Source organism: Ovis aries, unplaced genomic scaffold, assembly GCF_016772045.2.
Source record: "Ovis aries strain OAR_USU_Benz2616 breed Rambouillet unplaced genomic scaffold, ARS-UI_Ramb_v3.0 scaffold_85, whole genome shotgun sequence".
In the NCBI taxonomy this organism is placed as follows: Eukaryota; Metazoa; Chordata; class Mammalia; order Artiodactyla; family Bovidae; genus Ovis; species Ovis aries.
Window position 1 is genome coordinate 568,688 of NW_024599827.1, and position 26,387 is coordinate 595,074.

Consider the following 26,387-nt stretch of genomic DNA (forward strand, 5'->3'; position numbering starts at 1 on the left):
GCCCAGCGTTTCTCATGATGTACTCTGCATAGAAGTTAAATAAGCAGGGTGACAATATATAGCCTTGTCGTACTCCTTTCCCAATTTGGAACCAGTCTGCTACTTTAATTAACATTTATTTAAATATGAGTGATGCAATATATGAAGGAATGTGAAAACAGAAGGTTTAAAGGCTAATAGTTGAACATTATATCAAAACATTGTTTGGATGGACAAATAAACCTTAAGATGAATCAGCTGTAAAAGCGACTTGGTTTAACTAATCTAAAGGTAGCTCATCTTGCAAGTTTGTGGTCTCTTCAAAGGATGTTAAATGCTGTTAACCAAAGATTACATATAAAGTATGCTTAACTGGAGGATGTAGTTGGAAGTGTGACGCTGACGACAGGCAGAGGTGGGCTGCTCAGTGCAGAGGATGCAGGCCCCACACCCTGCCCTCAGCACTGAGCAGCCTGCCCTCATCACAGCCTGAGTTTTACTGCTGGGGGCAGTTACACACAGGGTAGGGAGGACGGCATGGCAACCCACTCCAGGATTCTAGCCTGGAGAATACCACGGACAGAGGAGCCTGGCAAGCTACGGTCCATGGGGTCACAAAGAGTCGGACACGGCTGAAGCGCATACAAAGGGAGAAGGGTCCGCTGCAGTGCTCATTATAACATCTGCTTTGTAGCAGAATCAATTACAAAGAAATTCTGGAATGCCCTATGTAAAATATTATACGGATCAACTTTATTGAAAGTGAATGCACAGAGATGATGCAGCATACAGAAATTTTCCCAGTATCAAGCCTGGGTGACCTTTCCTCATTTATTACAAAGGGAAGGATCAGCCAGCAGGGGTGGTTACTTATTCTTGCTGAGGGTTCTCTGCTTTTCTGCGTGCTCCACAATCTTCTCTTCCACATAGAGACCCTTCCGCTTCCGCACCGCATTCATGTACTTCCGGGCCTGGTTCTCGGAATCGGCCTTTTCCCCAAAGTGCAGGTACTCCTCCTCGGTGGTTGGTACCCAGAAGGGGTCGCTGGGGATGATCTTGTAAAGGAAGGTGACAGAACGTGCTGCATTAGACAACTATACTTTTATTCCCAAAGCCAATTCATACAGTCTTAGTTTAAGGAACGAACGCTAAGCAATGAAGAGGTAAGCTTGCTAGAAATGGTAACAATCAATCATGAACAAATGGAGACAGATTCAATGAAACCTGTAATATACACATTAGTCTTTACTCTTAGAGCCTTTATAGAACACTAAGGAAGTAAGAAAACTATCAATTTTGAATAATAAGAAAAACTCCCCCCTACACCACGATACCCCTGGGTAGAGGTGTTATTTCATTAATTTTGCCTTTGTCCTCAGCACAGATCAACACATGGGTCTATTCTTGATTATTCTGAGTTTTTGCTCCAAAATTCAGTGCAGTACTAGGAGGTCAGTATTGCCAACATGCTGACCACATTCTATAAAATCGGCTTTACCAGTAAGGACAGTGAGATTCTGACTTTCATATGTCTTGTTCTTTTTGTTGTTTTTTTCTTATTTTCCAACTGGGCAGAAAGACGAGTTATGTCTCAAGCAGTCTCAAATCCCAATACTCTTCGGTTTGAGACACAGAAATGAAAGAAAAATTTATTTTAAAATAGTCACTCTTCAATACAACAGTAGGAAATTTCTGTGGACCAGGAAGGGAGAGAAGAGAGCCCACAGTGATAAACAGAGGTACAAGCCCCATCCACTTCCCACAGGGAGCCAAGACAGGAGTGGTCACGAGGGCCAGACTCTTACTGCCCACTGAGGATGGACGGGCCCAAAGCCACATACCCCAGGCATGTGGGGACCAGACTCCCCCAGTCTTCTTGGGAGGTGGAGTAACTATCTGCCTGGGGCTGTGGCTAGAAGTGACTAGTACGTCATGAGAGAAAAGCTATCATATCACCTTCTGAAGATGAGGCTCAGCCTGTGCAGAGTCTGTGGTCCTGCACCGTCCACACTGGGGAAGGCACTGACCTGAGCCTTGGCCCTCAGGAGGGCAGAGGAGGAGAGAAGCCCCGCTGCAAGTGACCCTGCCAGTGTGACTCTGCGAGGACAAGAGGAAATCCAGCACCATAAAAGACAGGCGCCAGACTCAACAAAAGGAGAATGAACAGTCAGAGAGATAACAAGGCAATCTGAAGACAAAGTTCTAGAGAGTTCATGTAAAAATCCTCCAAGAAATAAAGGAGATGGGGGTGGGGAACAGCAGTCATAAAACAGTAGGCAGTTGTGAAAAAGAACTAGACCACACGTCACAGTCTCGTAAGTGTGTAAAAGCACAGAACAGTGCCCTTAGGCTGAAGTACTAGACATGAGGACTCAGGTGTCCTCAAGGTATATGTCCTCAGGTCCACAGAGCATCAGCAACATCTCCAAAGGTGCCGTTAGCAAAGGACTGGCAGGAGGTTGTTATTGTTCAGCCAGTCACTAAGTCGTGTCCAACTCATTGAGACCCCATGGACTACAGCACACCAGGCTCCTCTGTCCTCCACTATCACCCAGAGTTTGCTGAAATTTATGTCCACTTAGTTGATGATGCCATCCAGCCATCTCATCCTCCACTGCCCACTTCTCCTCCTGCCTTCAATCTTTCCCCACATCAGGGTCTTTTCCAATGAGTGGCCTCTTCACATCAGGTGGCTGGAGTCCTGGAGCTTCAGCATCAGTCCTTCCAGTGAATACTCAAGGTTGACTTTCTTTTGGGACCGGCAAGTTGCTGGGGTCCTGCCCACTCCAGGTCTCATCTGACAAGGTAGCAGAGCAGTGCGAGGGGCGATGCTGCTGATCTGGAAGTCCCCACGTGTGAGAGGGCGTGGAGTGGCCAAGAGGCTGGTAGCGGCCTGGGCGCAGGACAAAGGCAGCTGCTGGTGGGGACTTCCAGAGATCAGATCCAATCTAAAGGAAAGATTCCTGAGAGTGTTTGGTACTACCATACTGGCTCTAGCAGCTAGATGGGACCGGACCAGGCAAGCCACTTCCTGGATAAGGCCACTGAGGCTCTAGAGGGCACTGTGCTAGAGCTGAAGTCCCCCCCTTCTCCCCACAGAAGGCCCTCTCTTTCTCGGAGAGGGGACGGGGACGAAGGTCAGGAAATGGACCATTTACTTGGCTGGTCATCCACAAACACTGTACTTGTAGGAGACTAGCTCTAAACCAGTGATTAGTGTCCCCCTCTAACTAGTGGGACGATAAACGCATCGTGGAATATAAAGAAGCCACATGTTCTTAGCAGGTCTCAGTGGTAACAGTGAATACATTTTTGTTGTTGTTCAGTTGCTAAGTCATGTCCAATTCTTTTCAACCCCATGTACTGTGGCACGCCAGGCTCCCCTGTCCTTTACTATCTCCTGGAGTTTGCTCAAATTCATGTCCATTGAGTCGGTGATGCCATCCATCTCATCCTCTGCCACTCCCTTCTCCTCCTGCCCTCAATCTTTTCTAGCAGTAAGTGAGGGGCTGGTTGGGAGACAGCGGACTCAGACTGGCCAGTTTAAGACCAGAGAGTCCTTTTTTCAAGAATGCAGAACCCAGGAGCTTCAGAAGGGCCCCATTTTCCCTCGGCACATATCTCTGAAGTTTGCTCAGTCTGCTTCCCGAGATTCTGGGGCCACTGTCTGTGTTCATCTCCTGCTGCCCAGGGACTTGCCTGACACAGGCCCAGTTGCCTGCACTTCCTCTGTCCTGCACGGGCAGCTGCTGTCTTCACCTGCACCCCTCCTGTATCTAGGTTCTTGCCTTGACATGTTGAACAAACTCTCAGGAGAGGGGAGATGGAGTACTCTTTGTCAGGAAGAGGCTAGCCTGGTTCAGCCCCATCTGACTGCATCAGGGTCATTATGAATTTTCTTTACGGGCGATGACAAGGTGACTCCAGACAGTACAGGTGATGCTCACAGAAAAGCATCTCTGAGGCAGGAGAGCAGAGCTTGCCATCAGTTTTGAAGAAAAGGTGCTTTCTTCTAACAGGATCACCCAGAATTCATGTGCCTGCAGGGAGGATATTTTTTGTACCTTCAGAATCTAAAGAGGACCTCATCTAACTCACAGGAAGGAAGGCACCCAAGTGCTAGTTGTTGCCCTGAGCATTAAAAAAAAAAAACAAACCTAGAAAATAAAGAAGCTTTGGGAGCCGGTTTCAATACTTGGCCCAGTTCTCCCTGTGATTACAGCTGGCAGGTGGGAAATACCACGTCCATTACATGTTTTCGATGCTACCGCAATCACTTCTGCCCCACCCTGCACGGCCTTCATCGCACCCCTGGGGGAATCTCAGCACTAAAACAGTGAGACTCGAGGTTACGCTGACATACGTGTAGAACAGCACTGACTGGCAATATTTCTTTCTGTGTCCCTTATTAGCTCCTTTTCTTCCTTTTTTTGCAGAAGGGTAAAACATAGAAAGAGAAATTATGAGACTGCTGACTTCAAAGGTTTCCTCGTGGAAAATGCCTGTAATTTTATTTTCTCTATTTTTCTGAAGCACTTTCTCTCAAAAGCTCTTGATTGTAAATTATATGGTGTGGTAGAATACAAATGAAAAACAGTGCCTTGGAGTGAGAAGCCAGATCTCGACAACTGTGTTATTTCTGAACCTAACTACGGAGGGGGCGGCGGGAAAAAACTGAGACAGCCAGAAAATATCAGATCAGTGACATTTAAGCGTAATGGATCTTCAAGACTTCCTCTGTCCTGTCCCCAAAGATTTGAAGCTTTGGGGAATGGGACCACGGCAGGTGGCAAGGGGATGACAGAGGGATGGTATAAAACTGCAGCTAATTTTCTTGACTACACTTCCCCTACAGTTGTTTACTGAAGGATCGATTTATAATAACAAGCTATAACTAAGCCCCAAACTAGCATTTTTTAAAAAACTACTATTAAGTATATAAGATTAACTTTCAACCCCTCACCTCTTTTTTCACATTTTGAGAGAGAAATAAGACTGAAGAAACCATCCTGATTTTCGTACCAACAAAAACTGCATTATTTGGTCAAAATTTGCTGTTTTATATTAACTGTTCCTAAATACCTATTCTGCTCTTTTTCTTTGGTAATAGGTATTTTGGGTGGGCATACAGACGACCGAGGTTCTGGGGGGAGGGGTAGATAGTCACACCTTTTCTATAAAGCCCAAGACAGTAGGTAAAATAGACTGTGGGCCACATGGTCTCTAACAGAGTCCACTTGAAAGCAGCCCCATAAGCTATGCAAATGAAGGGGTGTGGTTATATTTTATTTACCAAAACAAGTAATGGGTCAGCGTTTGCTGACTCCTGGTGCTAGTGCCAAAGAAACCACCTGCCAAGGCAGGAGATGCAAGAGATGCGGGTTCGATCCCTGGGTGGGGAAGATCCCCTGGAGGAGGAAATGGCAACCTACTCCAGTATTGTTGCCTAGAGAATCTCACGGACAGAGGAGCCTGGTAAACTACAGTCCATGGTGTTGCAAAGAGTCAGACTCAATATGACCCGGGTAAGACCACACTGCTAGTCTCCTTGTCAGGTGGAGCCTTGCTTGACGGGCCGGATGAGTTGTTCCGGGCACTGGGATGAAGGGGAGTGACTTGGGCAGCACCCTCTTAAAAGGCTGGAGTGCGCCCTCTGCCTATTCCTGGCTCTTACTGGCTGGAACACAGGGGTGATGGGAGGGGGTGGAATGGCCAGACCACCGTGGACGCAGAGTGCTGAGAGAGGCAGCCCTGGACTTGAGAGAACCTTCTGCTTTAGCTGAGCCATTCTGCTTTGGGATTCTTTCCACAGAGCAGCCTTTTCAGTTTCATACACAATGTATTTGCCAGCTGGGAAAGGATGAGAAGTTTTATAGATTAAAAAAAAATGTGCATTATAGAATCACTTTCAAGGATAAGAGTGACTATAAGGTGATGAAGTATTTTAAACAAATAGAATAAGCGAATTCCAATATAGAATTCTTTCAGGGATGATGTCATTTCAAGAGCTCTGAATATGTGTCTTCCATCTGCATCTACAGAGAATCCCACTGGTCAGTCAACCTACACTCTGTTCTGACCAAACATCCTGCCACCCAGTTTTTTGCACCAGGGTTGATCTAGGTCTTAATGAGATGGACTTGTCATCTCTTAAGACATTCAGAAGCATGAGCTCTAAGTTCTGAAGGCTGTTTCAGCAGTGGCAGCACAAGTGAAGAAGTGTTGCATTTCTCAAGGTCGTTGCTCTGAAGTGGAGTAAGTCTTCTGTTCTGAGCATCACTTTGCTGCACTGTCCTATAATCACACATCTGGTTGCTGGAACGTGTGTGAGACAATGCTGTTTTTCATTAGGAATGTCAGTAGTATATTTATCCTGCTCCAGTATGCTTGCCTGGAGAATCATACGGACAGAGGAGCTGGTGGACTTCAGTCCATGGGGTTGCAAAGAGTCAGACTCGACTGATTAACACTTTCACTTCTTCATAGACATAGTTCTTCAGAAACTGTCTTTATGAATCCATCTGTTCTATTTTTTACTGGTTTGTGCTCTTATGTAAAAGTTGAGTGCCAAAAACCAAAACCAAAAAGCCAGAAGTCTGGATAAGTGGGAAATTATTATCCATAAGCATGGGGATTAACAAATAACTTACATGTTTTGTGCTACTGTTTTCTACATAATGAAGTCCGGCAATGGTATCTACTCAGACACAAGCCAACAGAGCCATAGAAACGTCACTGAGTTTCGAGACAAAAATGCAAGAAAAATTTCATAGGAAATCACTGTTAAAATGTAGCTTGTACCAACAACCAAAAAATGTAACCTAAATTGGAACAATATTAACTTCAGTTCTATCAAGCACAAAAAATGTAACTTTCTTTTTTTAAGGAGAAGCAGACACAACTGGGTGTTTTGGACTAGCAACAGATTTCGATGATATAAACTTGCTCAATTAAAATCAAATTTGCCCTGTCCAAGGTTATTTTTTCTAAAGTGTCACCATTCTTTATTTTGCCAGATTCACGTGACTACAGAATTCATGTTAAAGAGAAAGCTCTTCCCCAATTATTTCCATTCCCCTGTATTGTCTAAATTTAAACTGTTCATCTGAAGTGTTCCAGAGAAGGGACCCAGTTGGCTAAAGAAAGTAAAAGTGAGAAGAACTTAGCACAGAACCTAAACCATGAGCTTTGTTTAAACTGTTTAAGGAAAAATCGGGATTATTTGTTTGAAGTTGAATTCCTTGTGCTAGACAGTAGGTCCTTGCTGGCTATCCATTTTAAATACAGCAGTGCATACATGTCCATCTCAAACTCCCTGACTACCCCTTCCCCTCACCCCTTCCCCTCCGGTAACCATAAGTTTGTTCTCCAAGTGTACGTGTTTTGATGAGTCATTTTGTGCCACAACACCTGAAGCCCATAGGAGCCCTGAGTCTCCATAATGGGGACTGAAGAACGTGAAACATGGAATAATTCAAAGTTCTCTCTTGTAAGAAGTGTAACTGTTTGCCTTTAAATGTTAGAAGTGCTTTTTCCCCAGAAGAAACATTAAAGTTCCATTTTCAAAATATCTGTGGTTTTCTTACCTACAATATATCTTTGGAAGGGGAAAAAAAGGATTAAACGTTCTGTCTTAAATTTTACATCAAATGAAAAAAAAAAAATGAGTACGTGTGTGTGTGTGTATTACAAAGCACATATAATCTCAGGTCTTCCAGTCTGGATGAAAAAATGCCATCTGCTTTGATCAAGCAGGACCAGGCAAGACTAACCGGCCTGGGAAGTGGTTGGCTCCTGGGGGCGCCCCCTGTGGGGAAGCACAGCTTGAGATGACAAGGAAGGAACTCGGATTGGCTTCTTACCTCCCAGTGGCTGAATACCAGCTGTGGGCTGGCCAGGCCACTGGTCCTTTTCCGGATCTCATCGGCAAAGCCAAAGCTCTCAGCCACGGGCAGCACAGCCTTGATGATGAACATGTCTGTCCCCTCTTTCATCTCCTCCTGCAGCACTCGTCCTTCTCTCTTTGACAGGACCGCGTAGACCCGACCTGCGAAGCCGCACATCTTTTAAATTCACTGACCGGTTACATGTCTTGAGCTGCACCGAGATGCGACTGTTCCTACACCCTCTTCACACTCGACTAATGATTAAATTTGATCCCAGTAATTCTGGCTTACAAAGGCGTGGGAAATATCCAAACATTTATTTAAAAGGATAAGCGTGACAATCAGAGAAAAATTAGAAACAAGTAACAAAAGGTGAAATCGCCCCAAAGTGCCTTACCCAAGACAATCCCCTCGACACAGCATGGGAAGAGGGGACTCTAAAAGGACCCTGGGTACACTGTCACCAGCAGCTGTCTTTGAGTATGAAATCCAATGAGTTAGTGTGACTGGGCTTTATAAATGTTAAAAGTATTTTCACAATTACAAGACATTATTAATGTGATGATAATTATAGTGATGACAAGCTATTTGGGCCTTAGTAGGACCAACAGACTGGTTCCAAATAGGAAAAGGAGTACGTCAAGGCTGTATATTGTCACCCTGCTTATTTAACTTCTATGCAGAGTACATCATGAGAAACTCTGGACTGGAAGAAACACAAGCTAGAATCAAGATTTCCGGGAGAAATATCAATAACCTCAGATATACAGATGACACCACCCTTATGGCAGAAAGTGAAGAGGAACTAAAAAGCCTCTGGATGAAAGTAAAAGAGGAGAGTGAAAAGTTAGCTTAAAGCTCAACATTCAGAAAATGAAGATCATGGCATCCGGTCCCATCACTTCATGGCAAATAGATGGGGAAACAGTGGAAACAGTGTCAGACTTTATTTTTGGGGGGCTCCAAAATCACTGCAGACGGTGACTGCAGCCATGAAATTAAAAGACGCTTACTCCTTGGAAGAAAAGTTATGACCAACCTAGATAGCATATTCAAAAGCAGAGACATTACTTTGCTAACTAAGGTCTGTCTAGTCAAGGCTATGATTTTTCCAGAAGTCATGTATGGATGTGAGAGTTGGACTGTGAAGAAGGCTGAGCACCGAAGAATTGATGCTTTTGAACTATGGTGTTGGAGAAGACTCTTGAGAGTCCCTTGGACTGCAAGGAGATCCAACCAGTCCATTCTGAAGGAGATCAGCCCTGGGATTTCTTTGGAAGGAATGATGCTAAAGCTGAAACTCCAGTACTTTGGCCACCTCATGTTAAGAGCTGACTCATTGGAAAAGACTCTGATGCTGGGAGGGATTGGGGGCAGGAGGAGAAGGGGATGACAGAGGATGAGATGGCTGGATGGCATCACTGACTCGATGGATGTGAATCTGAGTGAGTTGCGAATCTCCAGGAGTTGGTGATGGACAGGGAGGCCTGGCGTGCTGCAATTCATGGGGTCCCAAAGAGTCAGACACAACTGAGCGACTGAACTGAACTGAAGCCAGCAACTAGCACAATGACATTTTTATACTAAAAATTAAAGCCATATATATATATATATATATATAAATGCTCACTCATATTTAAGCTGATGGTGTTTCAGTGGAATAAGAATATGGGTTTTATTCCCCGAAAACTGATTGTGTTTGGAATCTTAACATCTGGTAAGAATTTTTGGTTCTGGGCTTCCTGATGGCTCAGTGGTGAAGAACCCCTGTGCTATGGCAGGAGACCTGTGTTCCAGCCCTGGGTGGGGAAGATCCCCTGGAGGAGGAAATGGCACCCACTCCAGTACTCTTGCCTGGAGAATCCCATGGAGAGAGCAGCCTGGCGGGCTGCAGTCCGTGGAGGCACAGAGTCAGACACGACTGAGCACACACAAGCTTTAGCACCACGTCACAGGAACTCTAGCATATCCTCTTGGTTAACACCTTTATTTCAACTTCAGGCATAATTCTGCCCTCCATGCAGAAGGGAGACAACCTACCCTGACTGGCCTCTGTATGAGCGCCACTGGGTGCTCCAGATACCCCTCCAATCAGTAAGCAGAACAAACTGCAAAGAGCAGATAAATCAAAAACCACGGACAGTGGCGAGGAACTTGCTCAAGTGCGGGGATACCTTCAGCCGCCACTCAGACAAAATGCTTCTAAGGACAGCGTAATCTACAAACACGTTATCCTGGAGAATTCACACTGCACCGAAGCAGAGCACAAGTCTCCTGGGACTACGGTCCTGGACTCTGTCCTCCTCAACAACTGAGCAGGGAGCTGGTGTGGAGGTCGCCCACCTTGACTTACAGTTAACTTTTTAGACTAGAAACAGTGCACAGAGCAAAACTGTCTGAACTGGCAAACTTTTGTCTCTGACTCAGATTTCCCCCTGGTGGTGGTGATGAGGAAGGAGAAAGGAAAACCAACGGCAGGAAACCCATTGTGTCACAGGCTCAAACAAACAAACAAAAGCTTAAAAACTCTGATGGGCCTTCCCATCTCCAGGCTTAGCAGAAAAACACATTAAAAACGCCCACAGTGATGACAGGGACACCTGTCCTCTTTTCTAACCCGAGGAACGCTGCGCCCCAGCCCCAGCACAGCCCTCCCCATGCACCCAAAGGGGCTGACGCGGGCTTCTCCACTGTGTGCTCTGTCTTCAACAGCCGGGCTGGACCAGCTGCCCTGGGCTCTATTAAAACCGCTTCTTTTCAAATTTCAGCCATTTTCATATTCCCCCAGGTGGCACAGTGGTAAAGAACCCCCTGCCACCACAGGAAGACGTGTTTGACCCCTGGGTTGGGAAGATCCCCTGGAGAAGGAAATGGCAACCCACTCCAGTATCCTTTCGTGGGAAATCCCCTGGACAGAGGAGCCTGGCAGGCTGCAGTCCATGGGGCTGCAGCGAGTTGGACATGACTGAGTAACTCACACACACACACCATCACCAGCCTAAGTGTCTTTTCCTCAGTCCTCTCTCTCTCTGACTCCTCTGCAGTTTCTGTAACTACTGATCAACACTCTGACAAATCTCAACCACCTTAGGGCTACTTTCCTCTGACCCCTGGCCCTCTGACCATCATTCTACTGTCTACAACAATAATTCTTAAGGGTATGATTTCTTCCTAAGAGTATTCTTTGAGGCTCCAAGCTCTTCTCCAAACCAACTTTCCCCTCAGAGAGCCCCTTCATTTCTCAATGGTGTGGTTTAGATGATTAACTTTATGTCTGGGATGCCTGGGACTCTATTTCTTAGCCAGGCCTCTCATTTGACCTCTGATCCCACATTTACTGAGACTGTGGCCCTCAGGGCATCTCCATGGTGGAGGGTGTGCTAAGTCACTCCGGTCATGTCCCACAACCCCATGGGCCTTTAAGCCGCTTGAAGACAGCATCAGCCTTCTCTCCTCCAGTCTTTCTCTGACATGACTTTCCTTTCCTCTTGCATCCTGACCACTCTCCTGTTTGAACTACTATTAATACAACTTATTCACAAAGCTTTTAGAACACAGTATCTAGAACTGAAAGCAATATTTTAGATACAGTGTGAAAAGCTCTTGAAAAAAGCAGAACAATTAGCGTCTTTATTAGCGATTCCCCTCTGGGCTGTGTAAGATTTGCCTGAAATTCGTATGAGGGAAAAAAATTCACTGGAATTAGCCAGCGAGTGAACTAGTCATCTTTATTTACTCTGCCACCTCATTCTAAGGGAAGTTTTAAGGTGGTTTATGGAAGTACAGCCAAAACAAGGCGGGAGAAAGAATGAGTAAACTGGGGCAAATGCACCATGAAGAGGTGGGCCAGTGGGGATGAGCTGCCTGATTCCATCCCACTGCAGAGGTTAGCCGCTCCTCCTCTTCCTTCACAGGATCAATAATTGTAACTGAAACTGAATGTAATAAATCATGTAAATTTGGCCCATTCCATCTTAATTCTGCTAAAACTAAAAAACTGGGACACAATGATGGATCACTGAACAAAGGAAAACAGCCACAAAAAAAAACAAAACAAAACACCCTTCCAGATACACTTGGTGCTCATGACAGGTGTGTCCAATGCTCAAGAGCACTCAGGGACCCTCTCTACAGCTGCTGTTCGGCTGGGACACAAATGCAGCCGCATCAACGAGGATTCGTGAGCCTGTGGCCCCTGACTGGGAATATTCTGACGTCCTCCTGACTGGGCATCTGCCCCATCACCCCGAGTTGTTCGTTCACTCACTAAGGAAGCTCACTGTGTGCCCAACTGTATGCAAGGCAGCAGGGGACAGGCATCCTCCAGGATGGAGCCAGCAAAAGAAAGGTTAATTGCCTGGACTGGTTGTGATCAGGGCTCCGGTTTTAATGACTACACTATAAATGTCTCAGCCTGTACTCCAGGCCCTTTATGACCTGGCGGAAACCCAACACCCCAGCTCCTGAAACGGCCAGACCCTAGTGCACGGACCCTACACTCTTAGCCAAGATAAACCATGCACTGCCCACAGGACACGTTTGAGGTTTTTCCACTCTGAGCTCAGTTTCTCCAACTCAGAGCACACTCAGCCCAACTTTACAGTCAAATCCTTTCCATTGTTTAAAGCCCATTCAAAAACAACTTGTTCCAAGAAGCACTCTGTGAGATCCTAAGATCAAAATAATCTCTTCACCATCTGGGTCTCACCTGTTCTTTTGTGGCATTATATTCTTATGTATCAATACATATTTTCTTCTTCCACGCTAGGCAGTAAGATTGGTCTGCAGATTCTACAATCTTTAGAGCTAAAGTTTGGCAATTAAAGTTGACTTTTTTTTTTCTTTTCTTCTGAATTAGCAAAGGAGGCAGTGGTTCATAGCAATGTTTTCTCTAATAGGAAACAAATAGGAAACAACGTGAATTTCCAATGTGGGGATGATAGGAAGTAAACTATAGCATATCAGATTGATAGGATATTATGCAGAGGTTAAAATGCAAATTATGACTACTAAGTAGCCAAATGGAAGTGTGTTTATAAAGTAAATAATAAATGTAAAAAGCAAAACACCTAGCAGCCTCTAGCATAATACAAAAACAGCTATGCAAAATGTACTGCTGTGGACAAAGATTGTACAAGAAAATGAAAAACGACGGGTTGATTTCCAAGAAGGAAGATTTTTCTTTCATCTTATGGTTTCTGTTACTGTTGGTGACACTTGTGGTTTAACTTCAACTAAACACACACACACACACAGAAATCGGTGGGCACTGCTTATTCCTACTACACTAACTTCCTTTTGTCACAGAACACCCAGACTGCTAAATCAAGCCAGTGCGGTTGACAGGATGCAGATGGTCTTCAACCAAACACGAGATAACGTGCACTGTGGACACAGTGGGGAGTGTGGGCTGGTAGCTGTAAGATAGATGGATTCAGCCACAAGTCTATAGGAAATGGATGTTAAGCCTCACTCCCACCCAGGATGGATGTCCTGAGTTTAGAAGGATCAGCGCTCTGCTCACAGCTCTGTCCTTACTGTGATAATCAGCTACTTAAAAACCCGGAAGGCATGGGATCAAATCCCAAGTTGGCATGAAGCTGGCAAAGGTAATAAATACTTCAACAGGATTAGGATCAGTATCTAAGAACCCAATTTAACAAGACACAGTGTGGGTAAACGCAAGGTTTTACTGTTGGGTTCAGTCAACCAGTGGCCAGGATTAGAAATATAGGGCTGCACTTGCTATTGTTGGTGATTAGTTGTTCAGCGGTGTCCAACTCTTTACCACCCCACAGACTGTAGCCCACCAAACTCCTCTGCCCATGGGATTCTCCAGGCAAGAATACTGGTGTGGGTTGCCATTTCCGTTTCCAGGGTATCTTTCCAGACCAGGGATAGAACCTGCATCTCCTGCATTGACAGGCAAATTCTTTACCACTGAGGAAGCCCCATTAATGCTGCAGAGCAGTTCCTAGAAAACCAACTAGAAAGGCATTTAAGTTCAACAGAAGTTTCTGGTGCTGCGGACAAAGACAATTTAATATCTAGTTGATAAACACAAAATTACTCCATCCATCAAAGCTTATTTCAAAGTTCAGTCACTTTCAAAAGACTTACCTGGTTTTGAATTTTGCTATCCAAATGATTCATAAAATTTTGCCAAAAATGTATACTTATTCACTAAATTCAATTGTATTTTACTAATTGTTTTACAAAATCAAGCTCTGGTCACCTTAACTCATCTCTCAAAGCAGGAACCATGCTTAATACAGCACTGGCATATACAGCTCAATGAATTTTTGTTGCACTGAATTATGAGATGCTGGTGAAATATAAAAAGAATTTTATATGAAATTTTATATGAATTTTATGTGAAATAAAAATAAGCTTATAAAAGTAAACAGTAATACTAAGTAGGCTTCTGATACATTAAAATACATATATTTATAACAGTATAAGCATTTATCCCTAAAATAAGACAGAACTACAATAATTGTAGATGTGACTAAAACTAGTACTATCTAACAGAAAAGTCATTTTTTATGTGTGAAGTTCTCACCCAAAGATAAAAAACAATGAAGAGCATGAATGACAGATGGAAATAGTTGGAAGAAGAAATATGAAGAGAGACAATTTACTAGTTACATGATGATCAATTAAAAACACAAACCAATTCTGATGTCTATTCAAGCCTATTAAAAAATTTTTCATGGGCTAAAAAAATTCTAATAAAACTACACTGCTAGGAAAGTCGATTTAAGAAGGTCATTTTCTTGGCATTATTTCCCTAGACAAAACAATTTTAAGATAACTATTTTTTCTGTAATATTTCCCATTCTGACCATAAGCAATTCTACACATTTATAAAAGGATTTCTAATTTCAGCAATCTGTGTAGAAAAAAGTTTTCAGAGACTCACTCCTCTTACTAAATAAAAAAAGCCTGAACTCGTCCTTTTGTCAATTTTTGCCAATTCTTGGAGAGTTAAAGCAACTGGCAGGCTTCCCTGGTGGCTCAGTGGTAAAGAATCTGCCTGCAATGTGGGAGATGAGGATTCAGTCTCCAGGCTGAAGTTTTCCTGGAAGATTGCTGACCATCCATGTAGGAAGCAAAAAGTCTCAGGAATATAGAGATCTCCTCATTTCTTTCTCCAGTCATAGGTGGTGATTTAGAAAGAAAAAGCAAAACGTAAGAGAACACAAGAGCTGACTACCCTGACAGAGACCTCTGATACTAAAAACTGGTTATCACAACCAAAGCATTCCCCCAAACAAGGTTTAGGAGGCAATTTTCTAGTTTAAGAAGGCTTCAAACCAATTAAAAAAAAAAATTCCAGATCAAATCTAAACAGTTTTTTATAAGGCAGTGGGTAGGGTAGTCAGTCGGTGTCTGAGAAATGTGTTGTGAAGGCCAAATCAGTGACACTGGTCCAAACTGTGTACAGTGGACCCTTGAACAACACAGGTCTGAACCGTGTGGGTCCACTTATACATCCACTTGTACACGGATTTTTCTAAGTACATACCATGCTGTTGCTGTTTAGTCACTCATGGGCTGTACCCTGCCAGGCTCCTCTGTCCATGGGATTCTCCAGGCAAGAATACTGGAGTGGGTGCCATTTCCGTCTCCAGGATCTTCCCAACCCAGGGATCGAACCCATGTCTGTTACGTCTCCTGCTTTGGCAGGCAGATTCCTTACCACTGAGCCACCTGGGAAGCCCAAGCGCATCCTACAGTACTACCCAGCCTGCATCCGAATCCACACACAGGGAAGGCCAACTCTAAAGGAGTGCACGGATGTTCAGCTGCACAGTCAGTCAGTGCCCACAACCCCCGTGCTGTTCACGGGTCAACTGTACTAACCCTTCTCCATGGTCACAGGTGAGATTTGTACCCGGATAAGGCAAGGCAAAGACGTGTTCTGCTTTGAAGGGAGAGGACGGCAAAGAACCCTGAGGGCTGAGATAAGCATTTCTTCCTAGAAAATGTCAGAACTGACTCTGCTGGCCAAGCGGAAAGTGCCAGGTGAAGATCAAAGAGCAGGATGACTAGATGCTCCAAGGACTGTGGGGCACGTGCAGGGGCCTGGTGGTGATCTCCTAACACAAACGAACACATGGGCACAGAGCACCAACTCCACAAAGGCGACTCAACAGTCTGCTGGGGACTTCTGGTAAATGCCAACAGCTGATCCTGGCTTCAATTTCTCTGCTGAAAAAGCTGTCTTCTCAGAAAGGTCAAATGTTGCTCCGAATGGATAATGCAAGGAGAGATGGCAATTTGGGAGGAGACATGTGTTCCCGTTACCCTGGGAGTGCAGTGGAGAGACAGGCAGGCACAGACCTACATGGACCCCGGACTTCAGGAAAGATCATTTCAAACACACAAAGGAAAAGAAAAAAAAACAACAAGACAGTTTTCAGGATAACAAACCCTAAGATGAAACTCCTTTCTGGGAGTAATGGGAGTCTGAAAATATCAATCATGAATGTTCCCAATGAGAAAAAAAAGGAGGAAATATCCTCCCCACCCAAAATAAAGCTGTTAGGTCACAGGAGGTACCTGCTGTGCCTCTGACTCCTGTTTGAAGAGGACACACACAGGAGATGGGAGAAGAGGAAGACAGCAACTAAGACTTGGGGGGCGGTGCACAGTACGTCCTGGATGCTGAAAACTAGAATAAGGTGAGCTGACCAAAATTACAGTTATAAGCAACAAAAGGGTCTTTTCCATGACTTTCAAAACAAGGACGAGACACACTTAAAACGTGGAGAGGCTTGTGTAATGTTAACGGAGGACAGCGGGATAGCAGAGGCTGGTTCTCCATACCTACGTTAACTCCATTTTCCCCAACAAGGAGACTGGAGAAGAAACCAGAACAAGCAGAACAAACCTCATCCAGGAAATGTTGAAGTTCAAGACAGCTGAGAAGTTGACAAGCAACTTCTTAAACCTTCTTGACCCTTCTCAAACAAGTTCAAGTCTCCAAGACCAGAAATGTGTCCTATGGTCCTAAAGAAATCTGCCCTTTTCAGAACTGATGCATAGCAGGGTAGCTGGCAAACTACACACTAAGTAACACACTTTTTAAGGATAAAGGCACTGGATTCCGTAAACTACAGACTAGAAAATCATATGCTAATTTCTTACAGAATCTTAAGAAAACATTATGAAGATCTGTATATATTTATACAAGCATGAGTTAAATGAAGACATGGACTTTCTAACATGAAGTCGTTATCAACCTAAGCTTATTTCTTCTTCTAACATGGCTAGTAAGTTGGTAATGAGGGGAATGCTATATTCAGAAAGGACCTCAACTTCATCAAAACATCTGATTCATTACTTTTCTTTTTTTGCATCATGGGGCATGCAGGATCTTAGTTGCCTGACCAGGGATTGAACCTGCAGCCCCTGCAGTGCAAGTGTGGAGTCCTAATCACTGGAATGCCAGGGAAGCCCCTGATTCAATACCTAGTGACCTTCCTTTCTCACCAGGACACCTAAAAAAAAAAAAAAAAGTTGAAAAATGAATCAATGTGTTAAGATTATAGTATTGAGAATTTTCTTGGGCAAAACCGCCAAACTTCCTCCATTATTGTAATGTTTATACTATTTTACACACACACACACACACACACACACACACACACACACACACAATCTAAGAAAAAAAAAATATATAGACCAGGTTTACTCATATGTAAATACAGGGGTTCTAGTGGGACTATATCACTTCAGTTACTGAAATTTAAATCCAGTTTTTTGGGGAACAAAATAGGAACAACAACAACAACAACAACTTATTAAAAAAAGAAATGAAATTGATCCTAACTCCTCACAAGTTAATGACAAGATGCAACTGCTCAGACTTTGTTAAAAGAATGCTGTGTCACCCGTGGGAGGTAACAGCGTGTCTGTGTTTGGTCCCAGTGAGACAGTATCTTAGGTTGCTTAATTTAAGAAGGAGGCTGACCAAATACAGTATGTCTAAAGGACAGCAACTGGATTGATGCAAGGATTAAAAAAAAAAAAAAAATGCATATCCTGAAAACCACCTGAAGGATATGGAGAGTTTTCCCCTGGATGTAAAACTAGAAAATAAATGCTACCCTCAAACATATAAAGTGCTATGCATGTGAGAGGGACCAACGGTGGGATGAATGGCGAGACACTGGCACGAAACAAGACTTTTGCTCAATTAGAAAGAAATTGTTTAATCTCAGAACTGGCTGTGAGCTACTCACCCACAGAAGTATTCAAACAGCACCTGCCAGGGTAGCAGAGATAGGATACCTCTGAAGTCTTCTTCAAATCTGAAGGAATCAAGACTATCTGGTTCTAATTCTACCTTTACCTTCTAAATTAAGACGGTTAAGCTGGCTTAAAACTCAACATTAAGGAAAAAACAAACTAAGATCATGGCATCTGGCCCCATCATTCCATGGCAAATAGAAGGGGAGAAAGTGGAAATAGTGACAGATTTTCTTTTCTTAGGTTCCAAAACCACTGCAGACAAGGACTGCGGCCATGAAATTAAGACACTTGCCCCTTGGAAGAAAAGCAATGACAAACCTAGAAAGCATATTAAAAAGCAGAGACATCACTTTGCCAATGAAAGTCCATATAGTTAAACTATGGTTTTTCCAGCAGTCATGTATGGATGTGAGAGTTGGACCTGAAAGAAGGCTGAGTGCCAAAGAATTGATGCTTTTGAACTGTGGTGCTGGAGAAGACTCTTGAGAGTCCCTTGGACAGCAAGGAGATCAAACCAGTCAATCCCAAAGGAAATTAACCCTGAATATTCACTGGAAGGACAGATGTTGAAGCTCCAAAACTGCAGCCACCTGATGTGAAGAGTCAGCTCCTTGCAAAAGATCCTGATGCTGGGAAAGACTGAAGGCGAAAGAAGAGGGCAGCAGAAGACGAGACGGTTACATAGAATCACCGACTCAATGGACATGAGTTTAAGCAAACCCCAGGAGACAGTGAAGCACAGAGGAGCCTGGTGTGCTGCAGTCCATGGGGACGCAAAGAGCTGGACAGGACTTATCGACTGAACGACAATAACAACAATGGAAATGTGAAGAAAATCTGGGAACACTGGTTTAGACCAGTGTTCGCTGAACTCAACGATGGGTTCCATGAGATATTAACAGGATGCCATACTCAAGGTAGGCTGAGAAACACTGCATGTTCCAGGCCATACCAAGATCTGACACCTGGCACACACTGACTTTCAGCCATCCAAGGATAACCAAATCTCTATGGCTTTGTTAGCTCAACTGTTTTTGAAATGCTGCTATGGGTGCTCAGTTCCTTTCACAGGAACTTTACTGTGATGCAAGTCTAACTTTCTTTTGGGGGGGAAAAAACCCCAACAACTTAGATTTATGCTTGTAGCAATTAATCAGCAAAAGAACCAAACTAAAAGGAATGCAGAGTAAGCACATACTGACTCAAAGGACCTCAAAGCTAGAGAAAATCCAGCAGTTTGGTCCACTCGCTCAAGCAGTGCAGGATCCTCCGTCTGCCCTCCTCACTGCAAAGCAGCTCCAAGACCTCAGAGGGGAAGAGAACTACTGGGTGCCAGGCCTGGTTCTGGGGCCTGTATTTGTGTTCTCATGTTACTCTCCACAACTTCCAATGAGTTATTACCTTCCTTTTTCAGAGGTGAAGAAAATATGCCTCAGTGAAGTCAAATCCTTTAAAAGTCAAAACAGCTACTGAGTCCCAGGCTCAACGTCTCCTAAAGAGATCGTAAACATTCTTCTCCCGAAGAGAGAAAAATCAGGAGTGGCATTTGGTATGTTAGCAGTGGATAAAGTCCTCAAGTCTCCTCAGAAGAGACCCAGAATTCACAGAAGCCCTTTGCATTAGGGGCATAAGAGTGTTGTCAGACTCTTTGATCGTTATCACAACTTTGCTTACCCAGATTGATATGGCGATTCCCTTGTGAAAAACTATTGCACAGGTTTGGATAGTAATGTATATGAGCAGTTTAAACCTCATTTACCAGACCTTTCATTATAGAAACGAGTCTTTCTACTTTTGCAGAATAAAATATCCTTAGTTGGCCAACTTCCACTCCCTTGCCCCCAAGATTTTTATTTTACATTTAAGGCCTCTGGCTTTCCAAGATCTTGCTGTTGTTTAGTCGCTTAGTCATGTCTGACTCTTTGTGAACCCGTGGACTGTAGCCTGCTGGGCTCCTCTGTCCCTGGGATTCTCCAGGCAAGAGAATACTGGAGTGGGATGCTGTTTCCTTCTCTAGAGCATCTTCCCAACCCAGGGATCAAACCTGCATCTCCTGCATTGACAAGAGGATTCTTTATCACTGAGCCACCTGGGAAATCCTATTCTAAGATCTTGTGCCACGTGCTCAGTCCCTCAGTTGTGTCTGACTCTTTGTGACCCCAGGGACTATAGCCCAGCAGGCTCCTCTGTATATAGAATTTTCCAGGCAAGAATGCTGGAGTGGGTTACCATTTCCTAGTCCAATGGCTTGGCTTTCCTGTTGGTAAAAGATGCAGGAATCCTATGTGGCTGGAGCCCCACACCTTGATAAAACTGAGAACACAGTAGCTACAACAAGGATGGTATTGGCCCCTCTTGGGTCCCTCAATTGAGAGCTACCCTTTCCTTTGGCTCAAGGAGTCTCCAATATTCTCTCCAGGGTCCTTCTTCCTCACCCCATCGTGGCCTACCTCAAGGGACTCAGAGCCTGAGTTTGGGGCTGTGCACTAATGCATGCAGGGTGGCCCACGGGGAGGTGGCTAAGATCTTAGTTCCTTGATAAATCAGACAACAATGTAGCTTCTGTGAAAACATATTAAATGAGTTTGGTTTTCTAATCTACTACTCAGGGCATCTGAGTCTTTCCCTCTCCCGCCTTACCGAGAACATCGCTGGTGGCCATGATATCGCACGTGTACATCGCTGCCATCAGTCGCTGTGGCTTCACTTGCAGTGCGTAGCGACAGGCTTCCTTCATGGTGGCTATGAGCTGTCCTGAGAAGGGCCCGTAGCAGTCAGTGAGTGGAGGCTCTCCTTTCTGGGAAGCCCTTTTCTCAAAGGGCTCGGAGCCATCGTCTTGCAGCTCCTGCTGTTCGTCTCCACCTGAGCGGGTGTCACCTCCCCCCTGCCCCTCCTTCGCCAGATCACCCGGTTCTTGATTCTGTTTATTACTTGCTGTCTGTTCTTCAAACTTACTCAGGTCCCATTTTTCCAGGACAAAACACACACCCATGAGCGGCTCCTCGCACATGGGGCCGGAGAGGGTGGCTAGCTGGAAGCCGCTCACAATGCTGTTGCCCAGGTCTCGGTACCGACTGGCTTCTTTTGAAGCTTTGCCATCGAGGCCTGTCCACACTGAATTCTGAAAATCCTCACTTTTATTTACTAGTATGTTGGGCCCACATTTTCTTGGGCCAAATGACCAGATTTGGTCCACTGTGTTCCTCCACTTCCTCCCGGTGAGGTGGTGCTCGAGCTTTCCTTTGAATTCCCAGATTTTCTCTTGGGTCTTCTGATGGATCATCTGAGAATTATTTTTGCCCTCATTTAGAGAGGATGTTAACTGCTCCATAGAACGAATCAGGTCACTGCTTTCTTCTAGAATCTGAGTGACCTCCTCTGGGAGCGGCAGGGCTCGGACGCTGAGTGTGGCAAGTTTGTTGGGAGTCGTCATGGTGATGAGCCCATCGGAGTCAACCTGGATTCCTTCAGGGATTTTGCTCTGATCCTCCTTTGTTTGGTGGATGACTGCAACTTTCTGTTGTTTGCCAATTTCTTCATTGACCATGTCGACTTTCGGGGGTTTTGTGATTGTTTCTCTGAACGGAATGATGGGTTCAGATACACTGATTTGAATCTTTGCAAACCTACAAAGTTGAGAGGAATAATACAAGGTTATCATTAAAATGGCATCAGAACTCCCATGGAGCAATATTACATAGTAAATATTCTGCAAAAATGCAGATATATAAAAATTATTTCACTAGGAAATATTGGTGATTTACAGTCTATCAGAATTCAAAAACCACTTTCATTTCAGATTGAAAAGACTACCTCTAGTGGGAAGTGATCTTCAGGAGTTCCTTGCATATACCAGAATCTCACTGCATTGTTCATTCATTCTCAAAACAAATAAACCATGTATTTAGATAAGACTGTTCTGAGTGGAGAATAAATGTTTTAATAAGATTGACATATTAATTCTTTAAAATAATATTTTCCAGTTGAAGAATCTGGATAAGGAAAGCTCAATGATGAAAACTTAATAATATAGAGAAAAAAAAATTCACAGAACATCAGGATATCCACTCAAATCCTGACAGTGTACTTGGCTTTGATGAGGCTCACGGTGAGGCCAACAAGGTCAAGGAGCTTGTTTAGAGTGACTCTCCCCTAAAGACCTTCTGCAATGATGGGAATGTTCCATACCTGTACTGTGATTACTGAGCACTTGAAATGCAGCTAGTACAACTAGGGAAATCAAGTTTTATTTTTATTTAATTTTAATTACATTAAATAGCCACACGTAGCTACTGAACATCTGAAATGTGGCTACTGTGACTGAATTTTCAATCTTATTCAGCTTTATTATCTGGCCACTGTACTGGACCACAGAGGTCTTGACCGCAAGTGTGGCATCGAGTTCGGAAAGCCCCTTCTCTCACATGCCATCAAGTTTAGTCTCACACTGCACTTTCTTTCAGATGAGCTGCGTCAGTTCACCAAGGGCAGACTCTGGAAACTGGCATGGTTTGACTCTGATGACGATCAAACCAGGCAATCTTTCTTTTTCTCTTATTTTCTGTCTACCTCATTCCCAGGTAATACTAAGGCTTTGGTCTGGTCTACCACCAGCAATGTGGATGGATATATGTATAAATGTACATATATATGTACATACATAAGCACATATGTATGTATACATATATACTATGAGATATCTCTGGATCCTGGAATAACGCTTTTTCCCTGGGAAATGTGATTCAATAAGGAAATTAAATACTGAAAGTAAAACGTTTTGAAATGCTTACTTTTGATTCTAGGTTTGTTTTTGCTTTCTACATTTTGTCGGTATAGGGCAGGTATTTGGTTTATCTGATTTTATACTTTTTGATAAATTCGAAAATTCAATAAATGGTTTTCTAAAAATCATGTTACCACAAGTGTTTTTAGAATACAGAACCCAAATAGAATCATAAAACGTGGAAGAAAATTAAAATGTTCTGAAACAATATTCCCTTTCAAGGAAGATTTTGGTCTTGCCAGTGAGTATGTTTACTTTCAAGGATTAGTTTATTTCAATGCTATATATATTGTTGCAGAATATACAACAAGATGGATATCTATCTACCTGATACTTTATTATTACTCTGACACTTGAACTTGATGAAGGTGGCAGACACAGACAAAACTGTAGTTCAATCTTACCTAAGAACTGGCACTTGTTTTGAAACATTCATATGCTCTGCACTGACAGGGTTTAAAGAACCTTTAGCCTGAGACATAAAATTTAAGATAAAACAACAATGAAAAAAGATGTATGATATGTGTGTGTGTGTGTGTGTGTGTGCGTGTTTTCTTCCCACTAATCACTTATTATGTACGAGGCACTGTGGTACATGGTTTACATGTGTTACTTAGTAGGTGTATTACTATCCTCATTTTGTAGAGGAGAAAACCAAGTAAGAAAGATCAAATAATTCCTCCAAAGTCACAGAACAAGTAAGCTGGGTTTCAAGTCTAGGTCTGACCTCAGAATCAGTGTGTTTAGCCGTTATGCTATCTGGAAAAATCCAATTAAACAGCATATTAAAGGAATAATTCACTACAATACTAAGTAGTTTTTATTATAGGTTATAACAATTGATTTGTATTAGGACATCTGCTAAAATATCACATTAAAAGTATCTAATAAGCTATTCAACTATCTTTACAAATGCTAAATGGCATTCAGTAAAATTTAATATCCATTCCTGGTTTTTTAAAAAGAAAAGCACTTAGAAATTTTAGACATAGGAAAATATTTTTTAAATTATCATTATTTAGAGAAAATAAGTTCATATACTGAGAACACTCAAGGAAACAGACTGCACAGCTACTAAAACTGTGAGAGTGAGTCCATCTATGACACTGTCCCATTTCCTTGTATTATAAGGTCCAAAGGACTAAAAGTCTCATTAGTCCTAATTTCTAAGGTTTCCAAGAATTCTCCCACAGCCGTCACTTGTAAGATTAATTACAATCACTCCACATCATGGAAAGGTTGGTGTGTGTATGGTTGTCATACCTACAAAGTGTCTTAGAGCTAAAGGTTCTTTAAACCCTGGCAGTGCAGAGCATGTGAATGTTTCAAAACAAGTGCCACAGGCTCAGACTACATTAGTAATTTTCCATGGCTTCCTGCCATATCTGAGCATTACTGCCTTGAGAGGTGGATGGTGAGAACTCTGACAGTTTTGCTGGCCAGAAGACCACAGGTAGCCCCCTTGTCTCCCACACCTGTACTAATGCATTCCTGAACATGTGTGTCAAAGTCAAAAGGGCTTATATATTAGAAGGCAGGTTCTGTTGTATGAGAGGTTAAAAAAAAAAAAACTTTAGAATTTTCTCTATGTTCTTATTCTAACTGCCAACTTTAACAGTCATATCAAATAGTACACAAAGCAAAACTCCACTGATCTATGGCTTGTCACAATGCGAACACTCATGTAAACCACTACTCAAGTCAAGAAACATTACTAACCGTCAGAAGGCCCCCTCATGTGTTCTCCCAACCCCACGAATGTAACCACTATCTTGATTTTCACTGTAATCCATTTAAAATTATTTTTTATCACCTAAACATGTAACCCCTATAGTACATATGTTCAGTTTGGCCTGCTTCTTGGACTTCATGTAAATAGAATCAAACTTATTTTTTTCAATTGTCTTCTTTTGCTCAATATTATGCTGTGAGATTCATCCATGTCTGCAGTTAACTTGGAGATTATTCTATAAAATTCCATAATTTTTAAAATCTATTTTGAGTTTTTTTTCAGCTTTTGCCTATTAAAATTTTTATTGCTATGAATATTCTTTTTAAAATTTATTTATTTTTTAATTGAAGGATAATTGCTTTACAATATTGGTTTCATTTCTGCCATACATCAAGCTATGAATATTCTTGATACATCTGTCCACTGTGTGTTACACACAGATAGAACAGAAACGAGAGTGGATTTGCCAAGCTATAGGAAGTAACTATCTTCCTCAGGAGATAACACCAAGTAATTGCTGACTTGAAGCAGAATTCTAAGTACCAAAAAGTATTATTATTAAAGGCAAGTTAATGACCCGAGAAATGTAAGGTTACTTAACACTGGGTTTTAATTTGGTAGCAAAAAGTGCAAAAAGAAAGAAAATAGTGCAAAAAGAAAGAAAATAGTTCAAAAACTCCAAAAAATAACATTTCAATATTATTTTAAAAATAAAATAAAATAAAATAAAATAAAATAAACCCTCTGAGGGACTTTCCTGGTGGTTCAGTGGTTTAGAATCTACCTGCTAATGCAGGGGACACTGGTTTGATCCCTGGTTGGGGAACTAAAACCCCACATGCCCTGTGGCAACTAAGCCCATCCATCACAAGTACTGAGGCCAGGCAACCTACAGCCTGTGCTCTGGAACAAGGGAAGCCGCTGCAATGAGAAGCCCGAGCACCACAGCTAGAGAGGAGCCCCTGCTCCCACAACCAGAGAAAGCCCGAGCACTGCCAAGAAGACCCAGCACAGCCAAAACTAAGTGTGTGAATAAAATCTCACATACACACACACATATATATAGAGAGAGAGAGAGAAAGAGAGAGAGAGAGAAAGAGAGAGAAAGAGAAAGAGAGAGAGAGATAAAGAAAGAGAAAGAGAGAGAGAGAATGAGAGAGAATGAGAGAGAGAGAGAGAGAGAAAGAGAGAGAGAAAGAGAGAGAGAGAAAGAGAGAGATAAAGAAAGAGAAAGAGAGAGAGAAAGAGAGAGAATGAGAGAGAGAAAGAGAGAGAAAGAGAGAGAGAGAAAGAGAGAGAGAGAGAAAGAGATACAGAATATAAACCCATGTAGGTGGTGCTGCAGAAGCAGCTCTTCTTATTCTACTGTGTTACTAGTAGTAGTAAAGTAGAACTACAATACCACCACCACCTGCTACCACTAGTACCACCACCACCAATTTTACTAGGTTGTTTTAAGAATTAAATGAGACATGCAGACTTTAACAGTGACTGCTATGTAATATTTAGTAGGTAATTATGTTGATTACTTATAATTATTATTTAACTTTAATGATTATGGTTATTAAAGCCCCAGAAAACTGAAAAACAAAAGGAAGGCAGGCCACTATAGGGCCATTCATCAAATAAAAACAAATGATCAATAAATACATTAAAAAATGTTTCAGTATCATTACTAAGCACAGAAAGTGTATACTAACAGTGAACAAACATTTCTCTTCCAGACTGATGAAATTTAAAAAAATTA

The 26,387-nt window shown here is 42.9% G+C and overlaps 1 protein-coding gene across 6 annotated transcripts in view; it reads right to left on the bottom strand.

Annotated features, from left to right (window-relative positions):
* Nucleotides 1-710: 710 nt before the first annotated feature.
* EFL1 (elongation factor like GTPase 1) overlaps nt 711-26,387 on the bottom strand; it is a 111,519-nt gene continuing 85,842 nt past the window's right edge. For 2 of the 6 annotated variants that reach the window (XM_012098550.5, XM_004017779.5), the window contains exons 18-20: nt 20,766-21,751; nt 7,842-8,026; nt 711-1,034 (exon numbers count right to left, since the gene is read on the bottom strand). In XM_012098550.5, coding sequence (XP_011953940.1) covers nt 846-1,034; nt 7,842-8,026; nt 20,766-21,751 — 1,360 coding nt within the window. In that variant the 3' untranslated portion in view covers nt 711-845. Of the gene's footprint in view, nt 8,027-20,765; nt 21,752-26,387 lie in introns of all 6 variants that reach the window. The other 4 variants (XM_060408758.1, XM_060408757.1, XM_060408756.1 and 1 more) reach the window with 2 other exon arrangements.